Source organism: Sapajus apella, unplaced genomic scaffold (genome assembly GCF_009761245.1).
Source record: "Sapajus apella isolate SASKATOON/1434 unplaced genomic scaffold, GSC_monkey_1.0 scaffold37, whole genome shotgun sequence".
NCBI lineage: Eukaryota > Metazoa > Chordata > Mammalia > Primates > Cebidae > Sapajus > Sapajus apella.
This window is the reverse complement of record NW_022436977.1, coordinates 4987518-5006435: the sequence shown is the minus strand read 5'-3', so window position 1 is coordinate 5006435 and position 18918 is coordinate 4987518. Positions and strand designations below refer to the sequence as shown.

The following is an 18918-nucleotide window of genomic DNA, read 5'->3' as shown; positions in this document are numbered from 1 at the left end:
AAAAAAAAAAAAAAAAAACGGTATTGTAACAACTTTTTAAAAAATTCAAAAGCTCACAGACACTTCTAAAATAGCATTTTAAAACATATCCCCCCATAACCATACAAAAAAAAAAAAAAAAAATTCAAAGCAAACCAAAATCCTACAACCAGACAATATATGTTTTTCACCAAACACTTGTCACAGAAACCAAAAATACTACCTCCGTACATTGAAATGAAAGGCTCACAAGTGGATAGGATTCAGAGAGAATAATTAGTACACAGGGCAATGATTACTTAGGATTTTTAAAAATAAGAAGAAGTGATGTTAAAGTGTACATTTAAAAAACTCAAATCTCAATTTTTTTTTTTCCATGAATCTCCATTCTCTGTCAGTACTTTAAACGAAATTTCACTCACAAGGTTTACTTGTTCCTTTCCTAAAATGGATGTGGCTGGCAAACTGCTTTCAAGTAGCGAATGTTGAGATTGTTGGTGTGAGATCTTTTGGAAGAACACTGGAAATTCTGGTTACAGACTGAAAATTACTACAAAAACTTCTAGTATGTGTTGAAGGAGGAGGAAGGAGGCAGTATACTACCAATCAGGGCATTTAGCTACTTCCTTTTTTGAGTTAAGTAGAAAGAATAAATCAATTATCTAATACTCTCATAAAACATGAAAACAAAATACTGATTAACCAAAATAGGAAAAAAAATTTAAGTGAATAACCTTTCTTTAAGCAAGAAAAACACCCTCACAGGATTTATTACATACAAGGAATCATGCTAAGCACTGTAATAACAAAAAAGTTTATTAGACTCAATACAGAATTTTATCAGAGTCTGACCTTAAGCTGTTTATTGTCTAACAGGAAGAAGGGATAGGTGTTAAGAGAGCACAATAAAGTACAAAGTAAAAAGTCATAGAGAAGTAAAAGGCTGCATTGAGAGATCAAAGAATGCAAAAGACTCCGTGGAAGAGCAGTTCGAGATGATCAGAAGGGATTGAGATTTATGGGATGTATTGAGATGTTTTATATTAGACATTCCAGTGAAGGAAATAATACCAATAACGACTAAGGAGTAATCTATTATGTGAGGATGTTAACTGTACATGAACTGAGCCAATGCAAACTAAACTCCAGCCTAATCCCTATGCCCTCACAAAATGAAACAAAAAGAAAAGGAAAAAGTCGTTTCATCAAAATATTTGAGGTTTTAAAAGTAGTGTCATTATACAAAAATTTCAAAATAAACTTATAGATCAATAAATAACCAATTAAATAGTACTCTTAAAAGAAGCTTGTTTTAGAAAACAAATGCGTATTTTTGATTATACTATTAAACAAGTGTTTTTAAAATAGGTCAGCATGGTAGGTCATCCCTGTAATCCCAGAGCTTTTGGAGACTAAGGCAGGAGGATTGCTTGAGGCCAGAAGTTCAAGACCAGTCTAGGCAACATGAGACCCCATCTTAAGAAAAAAACAAAAAATTAGCTGGGAATGGCAACACATGCCTGCAGCCCCAGCTATGGGAAGGCTGAGGTGGGAAGATCACTTGAGGCCAGGAGTTCGAGGTTACAGTGAGCTATGATCACATGACTACACTCCAGCCTGGGCAACAGTGAGACTCTGTCTAAAAATAAATACATACATACATACATAAAAATTAAAGTAAAAAAGTGCAGAATAGAAGTATTCACAATTGAATTTACAAGTATGTGATTACAAGGAAATTATAAAGGAGAATAAAGACTTTTGTATAACTTACCAACATAGAATGAGCTGTTGGAATGCAATAAACTTTCAGTCCATAAGCGACAAAGTTCACTTTCAGTCAGAGCTTCAACTCCGTAACAAGCCTGATACTCTACTTTTGGCAGTACGTAAACTGGAAATTGCTGCAACGCAAAATTATATGTTTTCAAAGCTCCACTAATTTACTATTAATAGTAAATACATTTGCCTATACAGCTTTGGCACTTTCAAAATGCTTTCAGGTAATCATATTTCCTTTTAATTACAGAAGGATTCAGACAGTAAGATGGATACGTTCAGGCCTGATGTTTAGAATGTTTGGTGGCAAAAGGTGAATGGATAAGCGATCCCTCCCTACCATACCCATTTCTGAACAAAATCAACATACCTCCCCACACAGGCAACGGTTGATTTCTGTGAGGGAATGTGAATGGCAGCATTCCTTGAATGAATCCTTGGAACAGAGCCTATCATACATAGTTGCCCAAAGGCTCAAAGCTAGATGCTGAGAAGCACTGACTTCTTTATCTAATAGTCATTTTCAAGAGGATAAAAAAGTAGAAATCTTTTGCCCCTTTAAAGCATGAGTCACATTGTCTCAGACTCAAATACTCTGAGCAGCTTGTTTCAGTCTGCAAATAATGGGCACTAATGCCTACATTAACACCTGTGTTTCTCAATATCAAAGGCTTTATTTCAGACATGAAGCGTCTGACAAATTATCCACCCAAGGTCACTGGTCAGCACACTACATAAGTAATTTAGGCCAGTACCTATTACTAGTCTAAGGGAGCATATGCAAAGAAATACATGTTGTTCACTGTGCTTATGCTATCTCATACCTTCAAAGAAAACTCTACTCTCAACAGGAGTCTATTTCCATTTGCCAAAAAAGAAACATGATTTAAGTACTTACTCGCACTGATAAAGCTAACTAGTATTTCTGAAATTATACTAAGGTGTCACCATTTATAGATATAAAAATATTTCATTAGTATTTCTTAATTCTTGATTTTCACAAAGTGGCAAAGAGTGGGCTTGGCACAATGGTGGTGGAAAGAACAATTCAAATCCACTATTTTTGTTTTCAACAGTAAGTGTGGTTTCACATGATTGCCCTTTGAACTATGTGCATGTAAGAAATCTGGTGATCTTGTTAAAATGTAGAATCTGGGGTACAGCCCAAGGTTTTATATTACTAACAAGCTATTGTTTCAGGAACCACACTTTGAGTAGTTAGGCCTCTAGTGTCTTCTCAATTAAAACAAAATTAAATGTGATTAGGATAATTTTATCATTAAAAGCATTTTACAGTGTAATTCTTTAGCAAATGGTTATCTGCATATGATTTAGTCTCTTCATAACTTGAGAGCAAAGAGGAGGTTGGGATAAACAAATGAAGGCCCAGAAGGTTAAGAAGTTTGCTCAGACTGGGTGCAGTGGCTCAGGCCTGTAATCCTAGCACTTTGGGAGGCTGTGGGAAAATTACTTAAGGTTAGAAGTTCAGGGCTAGCCTGGACAAAATAGCAAGACCCTGCCTCTACAACAAATTAAAAAAAAAAAACTAGCTAGGCATGGTGGCACATGCCTATAATCCTAGCTACTCAGGAGGCTGAGGTGGGAGGATCATTTGAGCCCATAAGTTCAAGGAGGCAGTAAGCTATGACCATGCTACTGCACTCCTTCCTCAGCAATAGAGCAGGACTCTTGTCTCTTTAGAAAAAAGAATGAATGAAATTTGCTCAAGCATACATAGCTAGTTTATAGCAAAGTTGAGAAAAAAGTTGACTGAGAAAAAGTATCACAGTTCTGGACCAGAAATGGGAAACAGTTAATTCCATATATTTTTTAAAATTTAAAAATAAATACCATTTCTGAAAAGCAAATACTTTGGGAGATATTCTTAGATAATACCACCTTATCTATAAAACCAAGTCCTAAAACCAGTTTTAATTTCTGTATGTATTCTACTGACATCTCCAGGAAGCGGGGGGAAAAAGAGGCCTGAACATTTCATCTTTCCTTAGTGTCCCAAAATTGAAGTAAAAATTTAAGGAAAATCCAAATTTTCATTCTATAAAATTTACTATTTTCTTCCCTTGATCAGTGACTCTCCAAGTAAAAGCTTTTCTTGGTTCTCTTCCAATTTTTCACATAAGGCACTCAGGATACTTGGTTAACTGAGACAAATAATAATACATATTATGAAATTATCCAAAGTTCCTGGGTATGGATTTTGTAATCATGTATTTAATTCAGCACTGATTCCATTTTATCTTGTGGTCCAAAATAGCCTCTTCACTACTTTTCTGAGATGGAATTTTGCTCTTGTCGTCCAGGCTGGAGTACAATGGCACAATCTCAGCTCACTGCAAGCTCCGCCTCCCAGCTTCAAGCGATTCTCCTGCCTCAGTCTCCCGAGCAGCTGGGATTATTGGCGTGCAACCATGCCTGGCTAAGTTTTGTATTTTTTTTAGTAGATATCTCGGAGCTTCACCTCCTTGGCCAGGCTGGTCTTGAACTCCTGACCTCGGGTGATCCAACTGCCTCGGCCTCTGAAATTGCTGGGATTATAGGTGTGAGCCACTGCGCCTAGCCTCTTTATTTCATTCCATCATTTGAGACTGGTTGATGTTTTAAGTTCTTCTTTAAAGTGCAACTCTTATTAAGCAGAGTTTTGGTGAGGAAACATAAATGACACTGGAAACTAAAATCGCGACTAGGATAAAGTAATTGAAGAACTGAGAAAAAACAAAGAGATGAGGTTATTGGATATCAGAGGTTGAAGAGACTTCCAAGTATTTCAAAGTTCTATCTAAGCAAGTTGGTTTTTAGGTAGGAAATACTAATGGGGGACGTACTTTTACCTAATTAGTTTAAATAGCACCATTTACAACATTTTCAAATTGGTGCCTCAACATCCCTAAAGTTCCCTTACTCAACAATACCATTCCTTCTCCATTTTCCTCATTTACTCAGTGCCTATTTATTGAGTTTCCATAGGATAAAATATTTTGGAGAAACAGAGATGAATAGGACATTATTCCAAGGAGCATACATTTTACTTAGAGATTTAAACCATGTGTACTAAACTACTACATATAATATCAGGGGCAATATAAACATTCACTGAAAATTTTAAAATTTTATTGAGTTTGACACAATCAGAAATATGAGGCTTCTATTTAGATATTCTTTAGGGTGTGACTATTGATAAATTTCAATAATGAATTTTCTCAAGTTTATGTCTTCAAATTTATAAATTTCACCTTAGTCAAGTGAATTACAATGTCCTTACCAAGCTGTCTTGTTCAAGAATTAAACTGGTATCCAAAATTTCCCTAGGCTATTCTTACTTAAGAGATATCGGCCATCAACAATTTCTAAGTGCTGTAAGCTGAAAAAGAAATACAAAGTGGTATGGGTTCACAGAGTAGGAAGTGAAAGAAATGAGGTAGTTCTAAAATATATCAGAGAAAAAGCAAGGAAGAATTAAAGAAATAAGCCCTTGAAAATATAATCTATAGGATTGATACTATATGTATTCAGGATGTTCAAGCTTATGGTTATTAAATTTATTAGTTAACATATATGAGGCAGGAAAAATTAGCAGATAAAGTAAAATCTTTTAATTCACAGGATGTTATTAGCATTTATCTAGAAGGAGACAATCAAAATACAAAATGTTGGTATTCCTTGAGTTTCTCTTGTAAAGAGCACTAAAACCAAATGGTTTTAGTTTATAAATATAAGGGATTTATAGATAAGGGCTACTTCACCTGCATAAACTTTATAAAACCATGAAACAAAATTTTGACTGGAGTTTGGACTGTAACCCATCATGTGAGGTCATGTGTGGAATTTTCCACTTGTGGTATCATGTTGGTTTTAATTCAAAACCATTTGGTTTCTAAAATTTTGAGTTTGAATCAATGATAAAAATTAAATTATGTGAATGAGAAGTTTAATAATTTAGGAATTTAATAATTTATTTGCAATCCTCCTTCTATTTAACAAAACAAAAAAATGTTATCAAGCACAAGGTCCACTGAGTCTACTGGATTTGAGTGGACAAAGTGTACATCCTGGATGTGGATGAGTTAGTCTTAGAGTTTGTCACAGTAGTCAAACCTTCACACTGCTGTTATTAGCATTGTGAAAAGGCTGGATACTTTTTGAAATCCAGTAATTCTTTGATATGATACAGCAGTCAGGAAGTATTCCACAAGGATCAACACTAGAACATCACTAGTCTGGATTCACCTGATCCCTATCTCAAAATATACTGATTTCAAAGTTTCAGTGATGATTCTTATTAGGCAATGGGTTAGATAACAAGAGGCAGAGACACCAAAACCTTTTTTTTTTTTTTCTAGAGTATACTATGAAAAATATATACAACAGAAAAAGCCCTCAAGAAAAATGAAAGGAAACACATTTTAATATTACATACTCAATTATAATATAGAAGATTCTATTTACCAGAATTCAGTAGTGATACACACAAAATAAATGCAAACAAATTTGAAAGAGAATTTCAAATGTAGAAAATTACTGAAAGAAAGAATTACTCAAATTGCAGCAATACATTTTTTTTTTTCCTGAGGAAAACACTAACATCAAACCCCAAAGAAACAAAAGGGAGAAAAAGAAAGGAAGAGACTTGGTCTTCTAACAATCCTGGAAAGACCTTAAATGTGTGTGAAATGCCATCTTTCAAAAGTTCTACTTGGACTTCTAAAAGTAGGCCAAAAAGAGCCCCAAAGAAGGAGAGAAAAGAACTCGAGCTCACATGTAATAATGAAAATCCAAACTCCCAGAGAAAACAGGAATATATGTGCCAATCTAGATGTAATATACGATGATGCAGTTTTTTAATAAGGTTTATACAGGTGGAGTATCCCTTATCTATAATGCTTGGGAGCAGAAGCGTTTCAGATTTTGGATTTTTTTCTGGATTTTGAAATATTTACATATACAAAATGTGGTATCTTGGGGACAGGACTCAAGTCTAAACACAAATTTCATTTATGTTTCCCATACACCATATGCATATAGCCTGAGGGTAATCTTATACAACAGATTAAATAATTTTATGCATGAAACAAAATTTTGACTGGAGTTTGGACTGTGACTCATTCATTGTATGAGGTCATGTGTGGAATTTTCCACTTGTGGTATCATACTGGAGTTCAAAAGCTTTCGAACTTTGGAGAATCTGGATTTTGGATTGGAGTTGCTCAACCTGTATATTCCATGCATGAATGTTACTGGCATCTATGGCTACTTTATATAAACACTTAACTTGATCTCAGCATTTTAGTATTAAAAAAAAAAAAAAAAAAAACAACAACTCAACCTGAAGATACTATGAGTGTTCAACATTTTAAACTTTATAGTAATGGCATGTTAAATATTTGTTGATTATTTATGTGATCACAATCTAACTCTGCAAGTAACAACTTACTCTTCTGATTTTCTTCCGTTTTTTAGAACGTGGTCTTGTCTCTATCCTCTGGACACTGCAGCGCACGAGTAACAACAGGTCTTGCAGGCTAAATAACTTATAAACAAAATTTCCCTCCTGAGGAGCTAGGTATTCCGACGTATCTTCAACATAGTCCTGAAGTTCATACGGTAATCCTTTAAAAATAATGTTTCTCATTTTTAAAATATATTATCTCTTTACCCATTATAATCGAGGATACAACAATTCAATTAACTATTTTGAAACTTCTATCATCTTTAAATATCTACTTCTCTGCCTAATGTACCCTCACACTATTGCCATTTCTGTTTACTCTTACTGGAACTGCAGTAAGAGCTGAAATTCATGCTTTAAGGTTTTTCTCCTTTTAACCTTCACTAACTCTAGGCAAAGTATAAATTCATGAGACACCACACCATGTGAGAGAAAAAAAAAAAAGAGTTTAAAAAGTAATGTTATTCCTAACCAGGCAGAGCTGAGGAGCGGATTTCATAAAACTGCAGTCCAAACATCAAGTATAAATAAATTTTAAATCAATCAAATATTTATGATTATTCTGGATGCACTTACCCTTCATCAGTTTGACAAACTGTATTACCTATAGCTTAGCAGTCATTGTTCATGTTAGATAAACACAAGTTGCAAGGCCCATACACTTTTGTGTACATAATAGAGAGGACATTTTGGAAGCGGAAATACTGATCCATAGATTGAAAAAATGAAACATCAATGACTGTGTGACAATTACAAAACAGGTTATAACAAAGTAAAAGAATGAGGGAAACAATAACTAAAAAAAAAGAACAAGTAAAACAGTGTAAGCTCTTTGTAAATATTTACTTACGTCCTTTTGGCTTCTGAAATGCAGAAGGCCATCCAGGTTTCGGCCAACTGGAGGCGTCTGAAGGAACAGACAACTGCTCAGAAACAGAAGGCTGCTTAGAATTTTCTAAATTCATTAAGGGCAATTCGGGTACTTTCCTGGAAATTGGCTTTAAGAGCTCATCCTGCATTTTTAAAATCTCTCCAACTGGATCAAATTTTTTATATACTCGTTTGATAGGTTTTTTTAAAACACATGACTCTTCAGGACTACAAGCAGTATTTGTCTGGTTTCCTACAGAAGCCAGTCCTGAGGAAGAATTTGGACTAGCTGGTTTAGAACTTAAGTTAGAACCCACAACAGCTGTCTTTCCATCACTATTATTTTTACACTCTGTATCAATGATTAAACACTCATCATCTGTATCACTGTTGCAGAGATCTGTATCTTCAGTTTCAGCTGCTTCAGATCTAACTGTTTTTTCCTTCGAGGTATCTAGGTTTTCCAGAACACTGGGTCTTTCATCAACAGCATGTACCGTATCTACAGTCGTATCATTTTTATTAGAAGTTTCCATTTCCTGAGAATTTTCTATCTGTAAGGCATCAGATGGTTTCAAGTCACTATCTTGCATCAAAGACTTGTCAGAATTTGATACCTTTTCACCACATGATTCAAATCCCTGATCATCTTTATTTTTGCACTCTTCAGGGACACCATCCACACCAGTGACAAGCTGTTTCTCCTTTTGCAACTGTTCTATCAGAATCTGAGATAAACTTTTAGAATTAGTAGAAATGTCTGGTGCACTTGGGGCCACACGTGTAGTTCCTGCTTTGGGGGCTGTAGGAGCATCTGTTATATTAGGTACTGTGGAAGTACTTGCTGGACTTGGTGACTTTGATGCTTTAGTGGTGGTTACTCCAAAAGTTTCAAGTTCTGTGACATCATCATCGAAATCCAGATACGAGTTTTCAAGAGTCTCAATTTTTCGGCACTCATTGACTTCATAGGAGATCTTAAGTAAATAAATTGATAAAGTATTAGTAAAAATTTCAAGCCAAGCTACCTATCTCTTAATATTCCTATCCCTCTCATACATACTTCATGTTCTTTTAAAGGAGAAAGGAAAATCTAATGGTTGTAAAAGATTCTTGCTTAAGATGACAACAACCTACTACCAACTATTTAAACTTACCTTCCCACTGAAATGTTTGTGATGTCGGGCACAGTGGCCACGCCTGTAATCCCAACACTTTGGGAGACTGAGGCAGGTGAATCACAAGGTCAGGAGTTCGAGACCAGCCTGGACAACATGGTGAAACTGCATCTCTACTAAAAGTACAAAAATATTAGCCAGGCATGGTGGCGGGTGCCTGTAATCCCAATTGCTTGGGAGGCTGAGGCAGGAGAATCACTTGAATCTGGGAGGCAGAGGCTGCAGTGAGCTGAGACCGTGCCACTGCATTCCAGCCCAGGCCAAAGGGCAAGACTCCGTCTCAAAAAAAAAAAAAAAAAAGTTTGTGGTAACAGGCAAATTTGCCATGTTGTAATAGCACACGAAATGAAATATTTACAAACCACTACATTTCAAGAGGAATTTCAACTAGTCAAAAAATGGACAAGACCACAAAGAAGAAATGTGGGGCCAAACAAGGAGGCGGATTTTCATTTATGTCTACTATGTAGACTCTTTGCAGAGACACTTGGTCTTAGCTGACCAGGAGGGAAGTCCCTCTGCCACTGTGAGGATGCTGCTTTCTAACGCGGCTGGAGAAGTGTTACCAGATTCTGGTGTACCCTTAATACCAACCAGTCACTTTCTTTCCACAACTACTCAGGGAAAACAATTCTCAGCAATAAAGATGGGGCAGAAATGGACACAAGATGATTTACTGTATTCTGAGACATGAAGTCATAAATGTTATTTTTCATGTACTATTTTGGTAATGGAAAAACTACACACAGTTTTAACTTATTCAGGAATACATTTTCCCCTCCACAAGGAGATATGCACCAGAAGATTTCTCTTCAGTTTGACAGAGCACTTTAAATACCATTGAAATTTGGTAATTGGTTATGTACATCCGCTAGCCTTACAGTCCAGGATTTAAGAGAAAGATTCTAACAGTCATCAGGTAGTAAGAAAGATCAACTCATCTAAGTTACTTAACCTCTCTGAACCTCAACTGACTCATCTCTAAAACAGGTAAAGTAGGGGCATCTTCTTGGATTTGTTCTAAAGACTAAATGAGAAATTACATATAGAAAATCTCTTGGCATTGTGCCTGGCACTTAATAAGTAGGTTCTCCGTGAACGGTGGCTAGGGAATGGTCATTCCTACTAAAAGACTACGAAATTGGTAAAAAAGAAAAATTAAAACTATATGCTGCTTACATGAGGCATTCCTACACAAAAAGGTTAAAAACAAAACAACAAGAGATGCCATCAAGATACAAAAAGCGGAAGAATAGCAATAGACAAAGAAGAATTCAAGGCAAAAAGTGTTAGATAGAAAAGGGAGAAATGCTAGTTTGAAAACAGAGAAAATCCATGATAAATAGATAATGGTCATGAATTGTGACATGTCAAGTAATGATTTCAAAATACACAGTCAAACTGAAAAATTAAAAAAAAATCTGACAGAAACACAATTATACTTGGTCAATGATACACTATCTCTAAGTAAAAAATAAAAAGGAATACAGAAGGTATGAATAATATTAAATATGTGAATATATATAAAAAATTGAAAATAAATATATAAATAGACTACAAAGATAAACTTTTTCTCTTCCCAAGAATCCAAAGAGCATTTCAAAAAATGGACTATAATATACAAAGGAAATTTCAATACAGACCAAACCAGAATCTCATCAAGTCTTACTCTATGTTCAGAAGAACTAAAATCAGAGATCATTTAAAAAATTTAAACGAACAATAAACTCAAGCACTTGGAAATTTAAAAACATTCCAAACTGTTGGACTACAGAAATCAAAATAATTACAGAATACTAAGCAACAAAAATTAAACTAATAGACATTAAGAAGTATAATAATTTGAAGTTAAGAAATGCATTATCTTCCTGTAAGGATTATTTTCACTTGCTTTTGCTAGGTGTTTGGAGACACTGGCAATCCAGAAAAAGCATTTTACTCTAAGGTCAGGGCCCGAAAACTCAGGCTACAATCTCAGAGAAAGCTGTTTTACTTCTGGTTCACCCTGACTCCTGAGGTGCAGCACCTTTGGGGTACAGGCCCTCAGTGGAAAACTGATTCCTTTTATCCCTCAGTACTGTGATGCTGCCAAAAGCACAGTTCATTTTCTTACTTACTTCTTCAGAACTGGCAAATACAATCCGATGCAAAAATGACCCTAAGTAACAGGCTTACCTTATGGAATTCCTGTCTCTTCAATATCTCATCCCTACAATTCCTCACTATCTTGTTAGCTTCTTGATGCTTTTAAGAAAGACATTTTAACATTTGTCCAGCTTTTTTAGTTGTCATCAATAAAAGGAGGGTCCAAATTACCTGGCTTACCCATTACTGAAAGAAGTCATTGTCAATTTTTATCCCTCTTAACCTATCTCAGGTTTCTTTACAGCCACTTGTTACTGCCTGACATTCACCTCAATATAAATTTTAGGCAGATTTTTAAAAGTAAAATGTATAAAAAGAAAACATAAGTTAAAAGTGCCTGATGACATATATATCATAAAAATATTAAACGGCAAATGGCAAAGAGAAAACCATAAATATAAAAAACAAAACGCTAACATCCTTAAAATTATATGAGTTCTTAAGTGTAAGAAAAACATTTTTATATTTTATTTTAAAATTTTTGTTTGCTCGTCTCATTTTACTCGTCTCTGTTCATATTTCCTGTCCTCAGAAAAGCCTTCTTGATCATGAATATAAAATGACCCCTTCCCCACCCATCTCTCTATTTCCCCTTAGCCTACTCTATTTTTCTCCACAGCATTTACCATTACCTGCTTTTTTCCTGTATCTGGGCCCTCTGCCACTAATGTAAGCTCTGAGAGAAAACAGGTTTTGTTTTTATTCACTGCTGCTTCTTCCCTGCATGGAATAGTATCTGCTCATTAAAAACTTATGGAATGAATGAATCAAGTTTTCTGTAAACAATGTATTTAAAAATCATGGAAAAAATACTTTAAAACACAGAATAATAAAATCGATTATTTACAGAGTGCCAAGTGTTACTCAACTGTTTTACATGTATGAATTCATTTAAACCTAAACAATCCTTTCGGTTAGGTAGTATCATGATGCCCATTTTACAGATAAGCAAACTAGACACAGAGATATTATGTAATCCACTCAAGGTCACATAGCTACTAAGTATACTGAAGATTAACAATCTGGTCAAATACCTTCTGTACCAATCAAATGAAACTCATCTGTTCCTTCTCACACTTAAAAACTCTTGGATATGGGTTGGGTGCAGTGGCTTATCCCTGTAATCCCAGTGCTTTGGGTGGCTGAGGCGGGTGGATAACCCAAGGTCAGGAGTTTGAGACCAGCCTCACCAACATGGCAAAATCTCACCTCTACTAAAAATACAAAAAGTTAGCTGGGTGTGGTGGTGCACAGCTATAATCTCAGCTACTCAGGAGTCTTAGGCAGGAGCATCACTTGAACCCAGGACGCAGAGGTTGCAGTGAGCAGAGATCACGCCACTGTCCTCCAGCCTGGGTGACAGAGAGAGGCTCCATCTCAAAAAAATAAAATTCCTGAATACGAATGAGACAAATGAAACAAAACCTCACATTCACTACCATCACTGAGTGTTCCCTACATACATTACTAAAAACTATGCTCAGCCTTTAACATAAAATATCAAACTTAACCCTCATAATAACCTTGTCAAGTAGGTATTGCTACCTTTCATGTATAAGAAGAGAAAACTGAGGCTGAGGGAGGTTAAGTTAGTTGCCTAAAATCTAGCTAGACTTGAAATTCAATTTAAGTTGGAATCTAAAGCCTGTATTTTTAGCTACTAGGTTTAGGGATTTGCAGTAAAACTTTATGCTTCAAAAGGATAAACAAGTACATTCCCCTAAGGGAAAAAAAAGCATTACATACATCCATTTCAGCTATAAACTCTTCAGGTTTGTCCATAAAGACTGCAGAGACTGGAACAGATGTGTTTTTGGACATCATAAATTTTAATGGAACTTCATGAAAGATATGATTTCTCTCTCTCATAGTCATTTTCTTCTGGGGAAGTGGTGAATTAATATATATTACTTTAACTGGTTTTGAACCTTAAAACCAAAGAAAAGAGGTAATTAGTATCTAATAGTGATATATTTTTTAAAAACCAGGATGTATAACATTAGGATCACCAAAGAGACACCAGAGGAATGGCAGCGTATGTCCCATATATTTACTACCCTTAGATTAGAAGATATTAAAGTCCTTTCCAAATCTAAGGGCAAGAAAATTCAACTGGCAGGAGAAAAACATCTTTCTAACAATGTTTTTTACTGTTACATTCTTACTGTCATCATTACTCAGCTGTTACAGGAACTTGCAAAAAGTGATGAAATATTCACCACAGGGTATATATTACATTTAATTCTAATTTGTAGTTTTGTTTCATTAGACATAGTCTTTCATTTACTATATTTATGCTGTGACATATAATAATATTAATTCTGGAAGATATTTAAAAATAAAATATGAATCAAAACAGTAGGGAAAATAATTTTTTGAATGCAAGAATATGCAAATATTAATTTTGTTGTTAAAAGACAGACAACAAAATTATTGCTTATATTTACAGATTTACTGTAATTCCAAATTCCAATAGACAAGTTAGTAAGTCACGGAAATTCACCCATTTGAGGTTGTCTACTGAAGAAATACATTCATTTCAGTGAAAGAAAAACCTGACCATTTCATGAATTTCTTGGCCACCCTACATCATCACTTTATCTCTAACTCTCACCCTTAAACAACGACTATAGGTGTTATAGATCTAATTAATTCATTTAGTAGTGCTGAGCCTACAGTAACTTTATACATGAAAAAGTTTTACTGAATTTAAGTGTCAAACTTATATCCTCCTTAAATCAGTACTTTGATACCTGATAAATGACCCCCTATATTTACACAGCTGAAATCAAACAGTTCTAACCTCTTTTTTAAATTTTACTTTACGTTCTGGGATACACGTGCAGAATGTGCAGGTTTGTTACATAGGTGTACATGTGTCATAGTGGTTTACTGCATGTATTAACCCGTCATCTAGTTTTTAAGCCCTGCATGTATTAGGTATTTGTCCCAATGTTCTCCCTCCCCTTGCTCCAACCCTGCAACAGGCTCCCATGTGTGCTGTTTCCCTCCCTGTGTCCATGTGTTATCACTGTTCAACTTCCATTTGTTAGCGAGAACATGCCGTCCAACCTCTCTTTTTTGAAAGCAATATTTGACACAGTAAATCACAAACCTGCAACAGGTATTACTTGAATAAATACTGGAATTTCCCACTGTTCCTTGTATGTCGGTCCATGATTATTTAATAAGGTAAATAAGGATTGACTAGTTATAGCTATCTGAGGATGGTATCTTGAAACAAGCTTCTCCGCATTTGGATCTTTACTAATATCCTGAAAAACAACAAATAATTTGTTACTTGGTTATGCTTACTGAAACTTTCTTTAATAAAGTAAAAGACGAAGAAAGTCAGAAAGGGTACTTTAGGACAATCAGGTTAGATGTATTTTGTGAGATATAAAAGATCATTTAGGAAGATCCAGTGTTGCCTTGGTACTTACATAATGCATAGCTTCAGCTGTTTGTTCTGGTGTTTCAATGGTACCTATATCATCTTTTGAAAGCTGCAACTTCATAGGCATTGAGGGAAATACTGTTTTCACATATTTTACACTGCCCTAAATATGAAAATAATTAATCATTTTAATGCAAAAATCCTGATGTTTTTCTAAGAAAAGTATCTTTCATCATATGAAATTTATCATTCTACTAAATGTAAATATCAGGTTTAGAAACTTTATGCCAAGATATTCATGTTTTTGCTTGACAACCACTACCAGTGTTTTTTGTTTGGTTTTGTTTTGTTTTTGAGACTGACTCGCTCTGTCACATAGGCTGGAGTGCAGTGATGTGATCGTAGATCACTATAACCTCTGCCTCTTAGGTTCAAGCAATCCTCTCAACTTAGCCTCCCAAATAGCTGGGATAACAGGCGTGTGCCAGCACACCCAGCTAACTGTTGTATTTTTAGTAGAAACAGGGTTTTGCCATGTTGGCCAGGTTGGTCTCAAACACCTGACTTCAAGTGATCTGTCTGCCCTGGCCTCCCAAAGTGCTGGCTCTGTCCATGAGCCACCATGCCAGGACAGTTTTGTAGAATTTTTCCAGTCACTGTAAAGTGTATCCTCTTCTTTTAGGAGATATAAATCATAACAGGGGACAACAGAAACTCCAAAATACCCTCTACACACACTTATTTCTAATATGTTTGTGAATAAAACCCCATTTAAAAAAGGGGGCTTCCTGCTTGTATTCAGGGGCATTCAGATGGGTGATAAGAGTATTGAGGAACAAAGTTAGTAGTGGAATTATTAAAAATATCAATTTTTGTATCCATAAAATAAAAATAAAGGGACACAGATTTGTATTATATATTTAAAAAGTTATCTAACAATTGCTTAAAGTTTAAATACAGTATCTATGTAAAATATACATAAGCTGGGCACAGTTGCTCACTCCTGTAATCCCAGCACTTTGGGAAGCTGAGGCAGGCGGATCACCTGAGGTCAGGAGTTCGAGACCAGCCTGGGCAACATGGTAAAATCCTTGTTTCTACTAAAAATACAAAAATTAGCCAGGCATGGTGGTGGGTGCCTGTAATCCCAGCTACTCAGAAGGCTGAGGCAGGAGAATCACTTGAACCTGGGAGGCTGAAGTTGCAGTGAGCTGAAATCATGCCATTGTACTCCAGGCAATAAGAGCTAGACTCTGTCTAAAAAAAAAATAAAATAAAATAAAATAAAATAAAATACAGACACACCCACACACTATATTTCAAACAAAAAAAAAAAAAAAAAAAAAGCTTCTATCTTCAGATAATAAACCTTACCAATGCAAGAAGAGTTTTTTCTAACTTTAATCCCATCTCTACTCTGAATGGGAAGAATCCCATTAAGCTGGTGACCTCATGGAGAGTATAGAATTCTGGATACTTTTTCACTTGTTCAATGCAAGCTTTTAAAATTTTCTGGGAAAGAGAAATTAAGAAAAATTCATTTGTATTGTATTTCTCTAACAATGCAAAAAGGAAATTTTTAGTTACATGTGACTATCTAATTGTTCATTGCAAAAAGTAGCCTGATTTCATTAATCAAGCTTCTAAGATTACATTCATTGTATATTCTTTGTTTTCATAATTTATTTTTAACCCAGATACTTAAAATACCGATATTTAATAATACTAAAATTAGCAGTCTCATTAAAATTTAAAAATAGAGAAGACACATATTTTCCACGCTATTTAACAACTGTTAAAGAAAGCCACATGAAAATTTCAACATGCTTTACTGCAATAAAAGCAGTTATATGAAGAATTAGAAATTAAGTAGTACACTCTAAAAACATTCCCAAGCACAATGAATTAATGAAGTAGTTATCTTACAGGTCACTCTAATCTATAATCTAAAAAAAAAATCAAACGAGAAATGTTATAATTAATTGAAATGATGGAGTGCTTATTATTTTCTCCAAACTGTTTTCAAAATATTAATAACATCAGGAAATGTAATCAGTAAATAAATAAAATTCACAGCTTCTTGTGAGAAGAGTATGTGCCACTTGTGATAATATATAAACAATTCAGAGATGCTTAACTGTTGAAGGTGGGGAGAGTTATGATTAAAATACACAGATACATTATCTTCTAAGGTACATATTTTTTCTTCTTCTGTCAATGAACTTTATCTTAATGTCTCAGAATATATTTTACGTCAAAAAAGCTCTCAGCATCTTTATATACTAGCTTTGTCATATATCTATATCCCCTCTCCCTTAACATGTTTGTAAAATGTGTCAAGTTACAAATCAGTAACTTTACTCCAGTGTATCTTTTCATCTACAGTTTCAGAACCCCTTCTCCCCTTTTCTAATCCCCACTGCCACTCGCTGCTATCTTTCACATTTTCTCTCTCCATCTATGCTTTTCAAGGCAGACCTTGATATTTAATTCACAGTATCATCTGCAACTAACAGATGTGGACTAATACGGAAACGTTTTTAAATTTCTGAGTCTACTGCAAACTCATATCTACAAAATATCTTTGCTCCTTATTTGTACTATTAGTTAACTTTCACTTCTAACATTCCCTTCCTATGGTAATTATTACAAGAACTTGAATAGGTAAAGGAAGGCAATACATAAGAACTACTGGAAATAGAGACTATTCTGGTTAGACATTCATTGTCACATCATTCCTGGTATAATATAACTGTGAGGATGTTACAGTGTTTTTAACTGAATTTCACTTAATTCGGTAACTACAGCAAGAGAATCAAAGGAAAACCTAAGACAGTTTTATACCTGTACTCTGATACATTATACAATTATCAAAAGTATTTTGCAATTGGTAGGTATTCAATTAACTAAAGGATAATTACTTAGCTTATGTAGTACAAAAATGTTTTACACTAATAATTTATTTTTCTTTGAAAAATAACTGAACACCGGAGGTTAAAGGTTCACACTGTTCCACATCACTCATCCACTGAATGCTATTACTGTCTAAAACTCAAAATATCTTGAGAATTAAATATACCAAAAGCACATGGATTTATACAATACAGATCTATAATTATAAAAACAGGTGAAAATGACTCTCTAAATTTTATTTTGGGCCAGAAAGGAAAAATATTTCTGGGCTTGGTGAAAAGCAAGGAAAAGATGCAAGAATAATCAATCGATAGCTCAAACACAAAGAGGAGAAACTAGCAGTGAACTGTAAGAAAAACTATGAAAGGTGAGGAGGCTTGCAGACAAATTCCTCAACCAGTTCTAAGATCAGGTGGGGTGCCAAACATAAGACTTCTACATTTATGCATGGATTTGAACATATATATGTACACTTATGTTTATAACAGCATTATTCACAACAGCCAAAAGGTGGAAGCAACTATAGTGTTTTCATCAACAGATGAACAGATGAACAAAATGTTATATATATACACAATGGGATACTACTTGGACACATGCTACTTGGACAAATCTTGAGGACATTATGGTAAATGAAATAAGGTGGTCACAAAAAGACAGATACCGTATGTTTCCACTTAAAGACAGATACTGTACGTTTTCACTTATACAGGGAACCTAGAGTAGTGAAATTCATACAGACAGAAACAGAATGTGGTTGCCAGGAACTGGGGGGAAGGTGGAACAGGGAGCTACTATTGAACAGATACTCAGTTTCAGTTTAGGAAGACGAAAAGCTCTGGAGATGAATGGTGGCGACAGTGGCACAACAATGTAAATGTATTTAACGTCATTGAACTATACATTTAAATGGTGAAAATGGTAAATTTTATTATGCATACTATACCACAATTTAAAAAAGAGAGAAATGGAGGACAGACTGAGGTTTAGCATAGGAAAAATTTAGAAATCCTAAGGAAGAGAAATGAGAACATGAAGGAGAAGCAATAATTAAAAATGGCTGAGAATTTTCCAGAACTGATAAAGGCTACAGACACAATAAAAACAATCAGCCAGCAGGATTTTATTAAAAAGCATATTTTTATGAAACTCTAAAACACCAAAATTAAAGTACAGTTAGTGAGGAAAGACAG

At 34.8% G+C, this 18918-nt stretch overlaps 1 protein-coding gene across 5 annotated transcripts in view; it reads right to left on the bottom strand.

Moving 5' to 3' along the window:
- The window catches only part of ICE2 (interactor of little elongation complex ELL subunit 2), a 61519-nt gene that overhangs the window by 17944 nt on the left and 24657 nt on the right, over positions 1–18918 (bottom strand). For all 5 annotated transcript variants that reach the window (XM_032297280.1, XM_032297278.1, XM_032297279.1 and 2 more), the window contains 7 exons: positions 16187–16324; positions 14859–14975; positions 14531–14690; positions 13162–13343; positions 8073–9069; positions 7208–7383; positions 1754–1883 (listed from right to left, as the gene is read on the bottom strand). In XM_032297280.1, the coding sequence (XP_032153171.1) occupies positions 1754–1883; positions 7208–7383; positions 8073–9069; positions 13162–13343; positions 14531–14690; positions 14859–14975; positions 16187–16324 (1900 nt within the window). The remainder of the gene's footprint in view (positions 1–1753; positions 1884–7207; positions 7384–8072; positions 9070–13161; positions 13344–14530; positions 14691–14858; positions 14976–16186; positions 16325–18918) is intronic.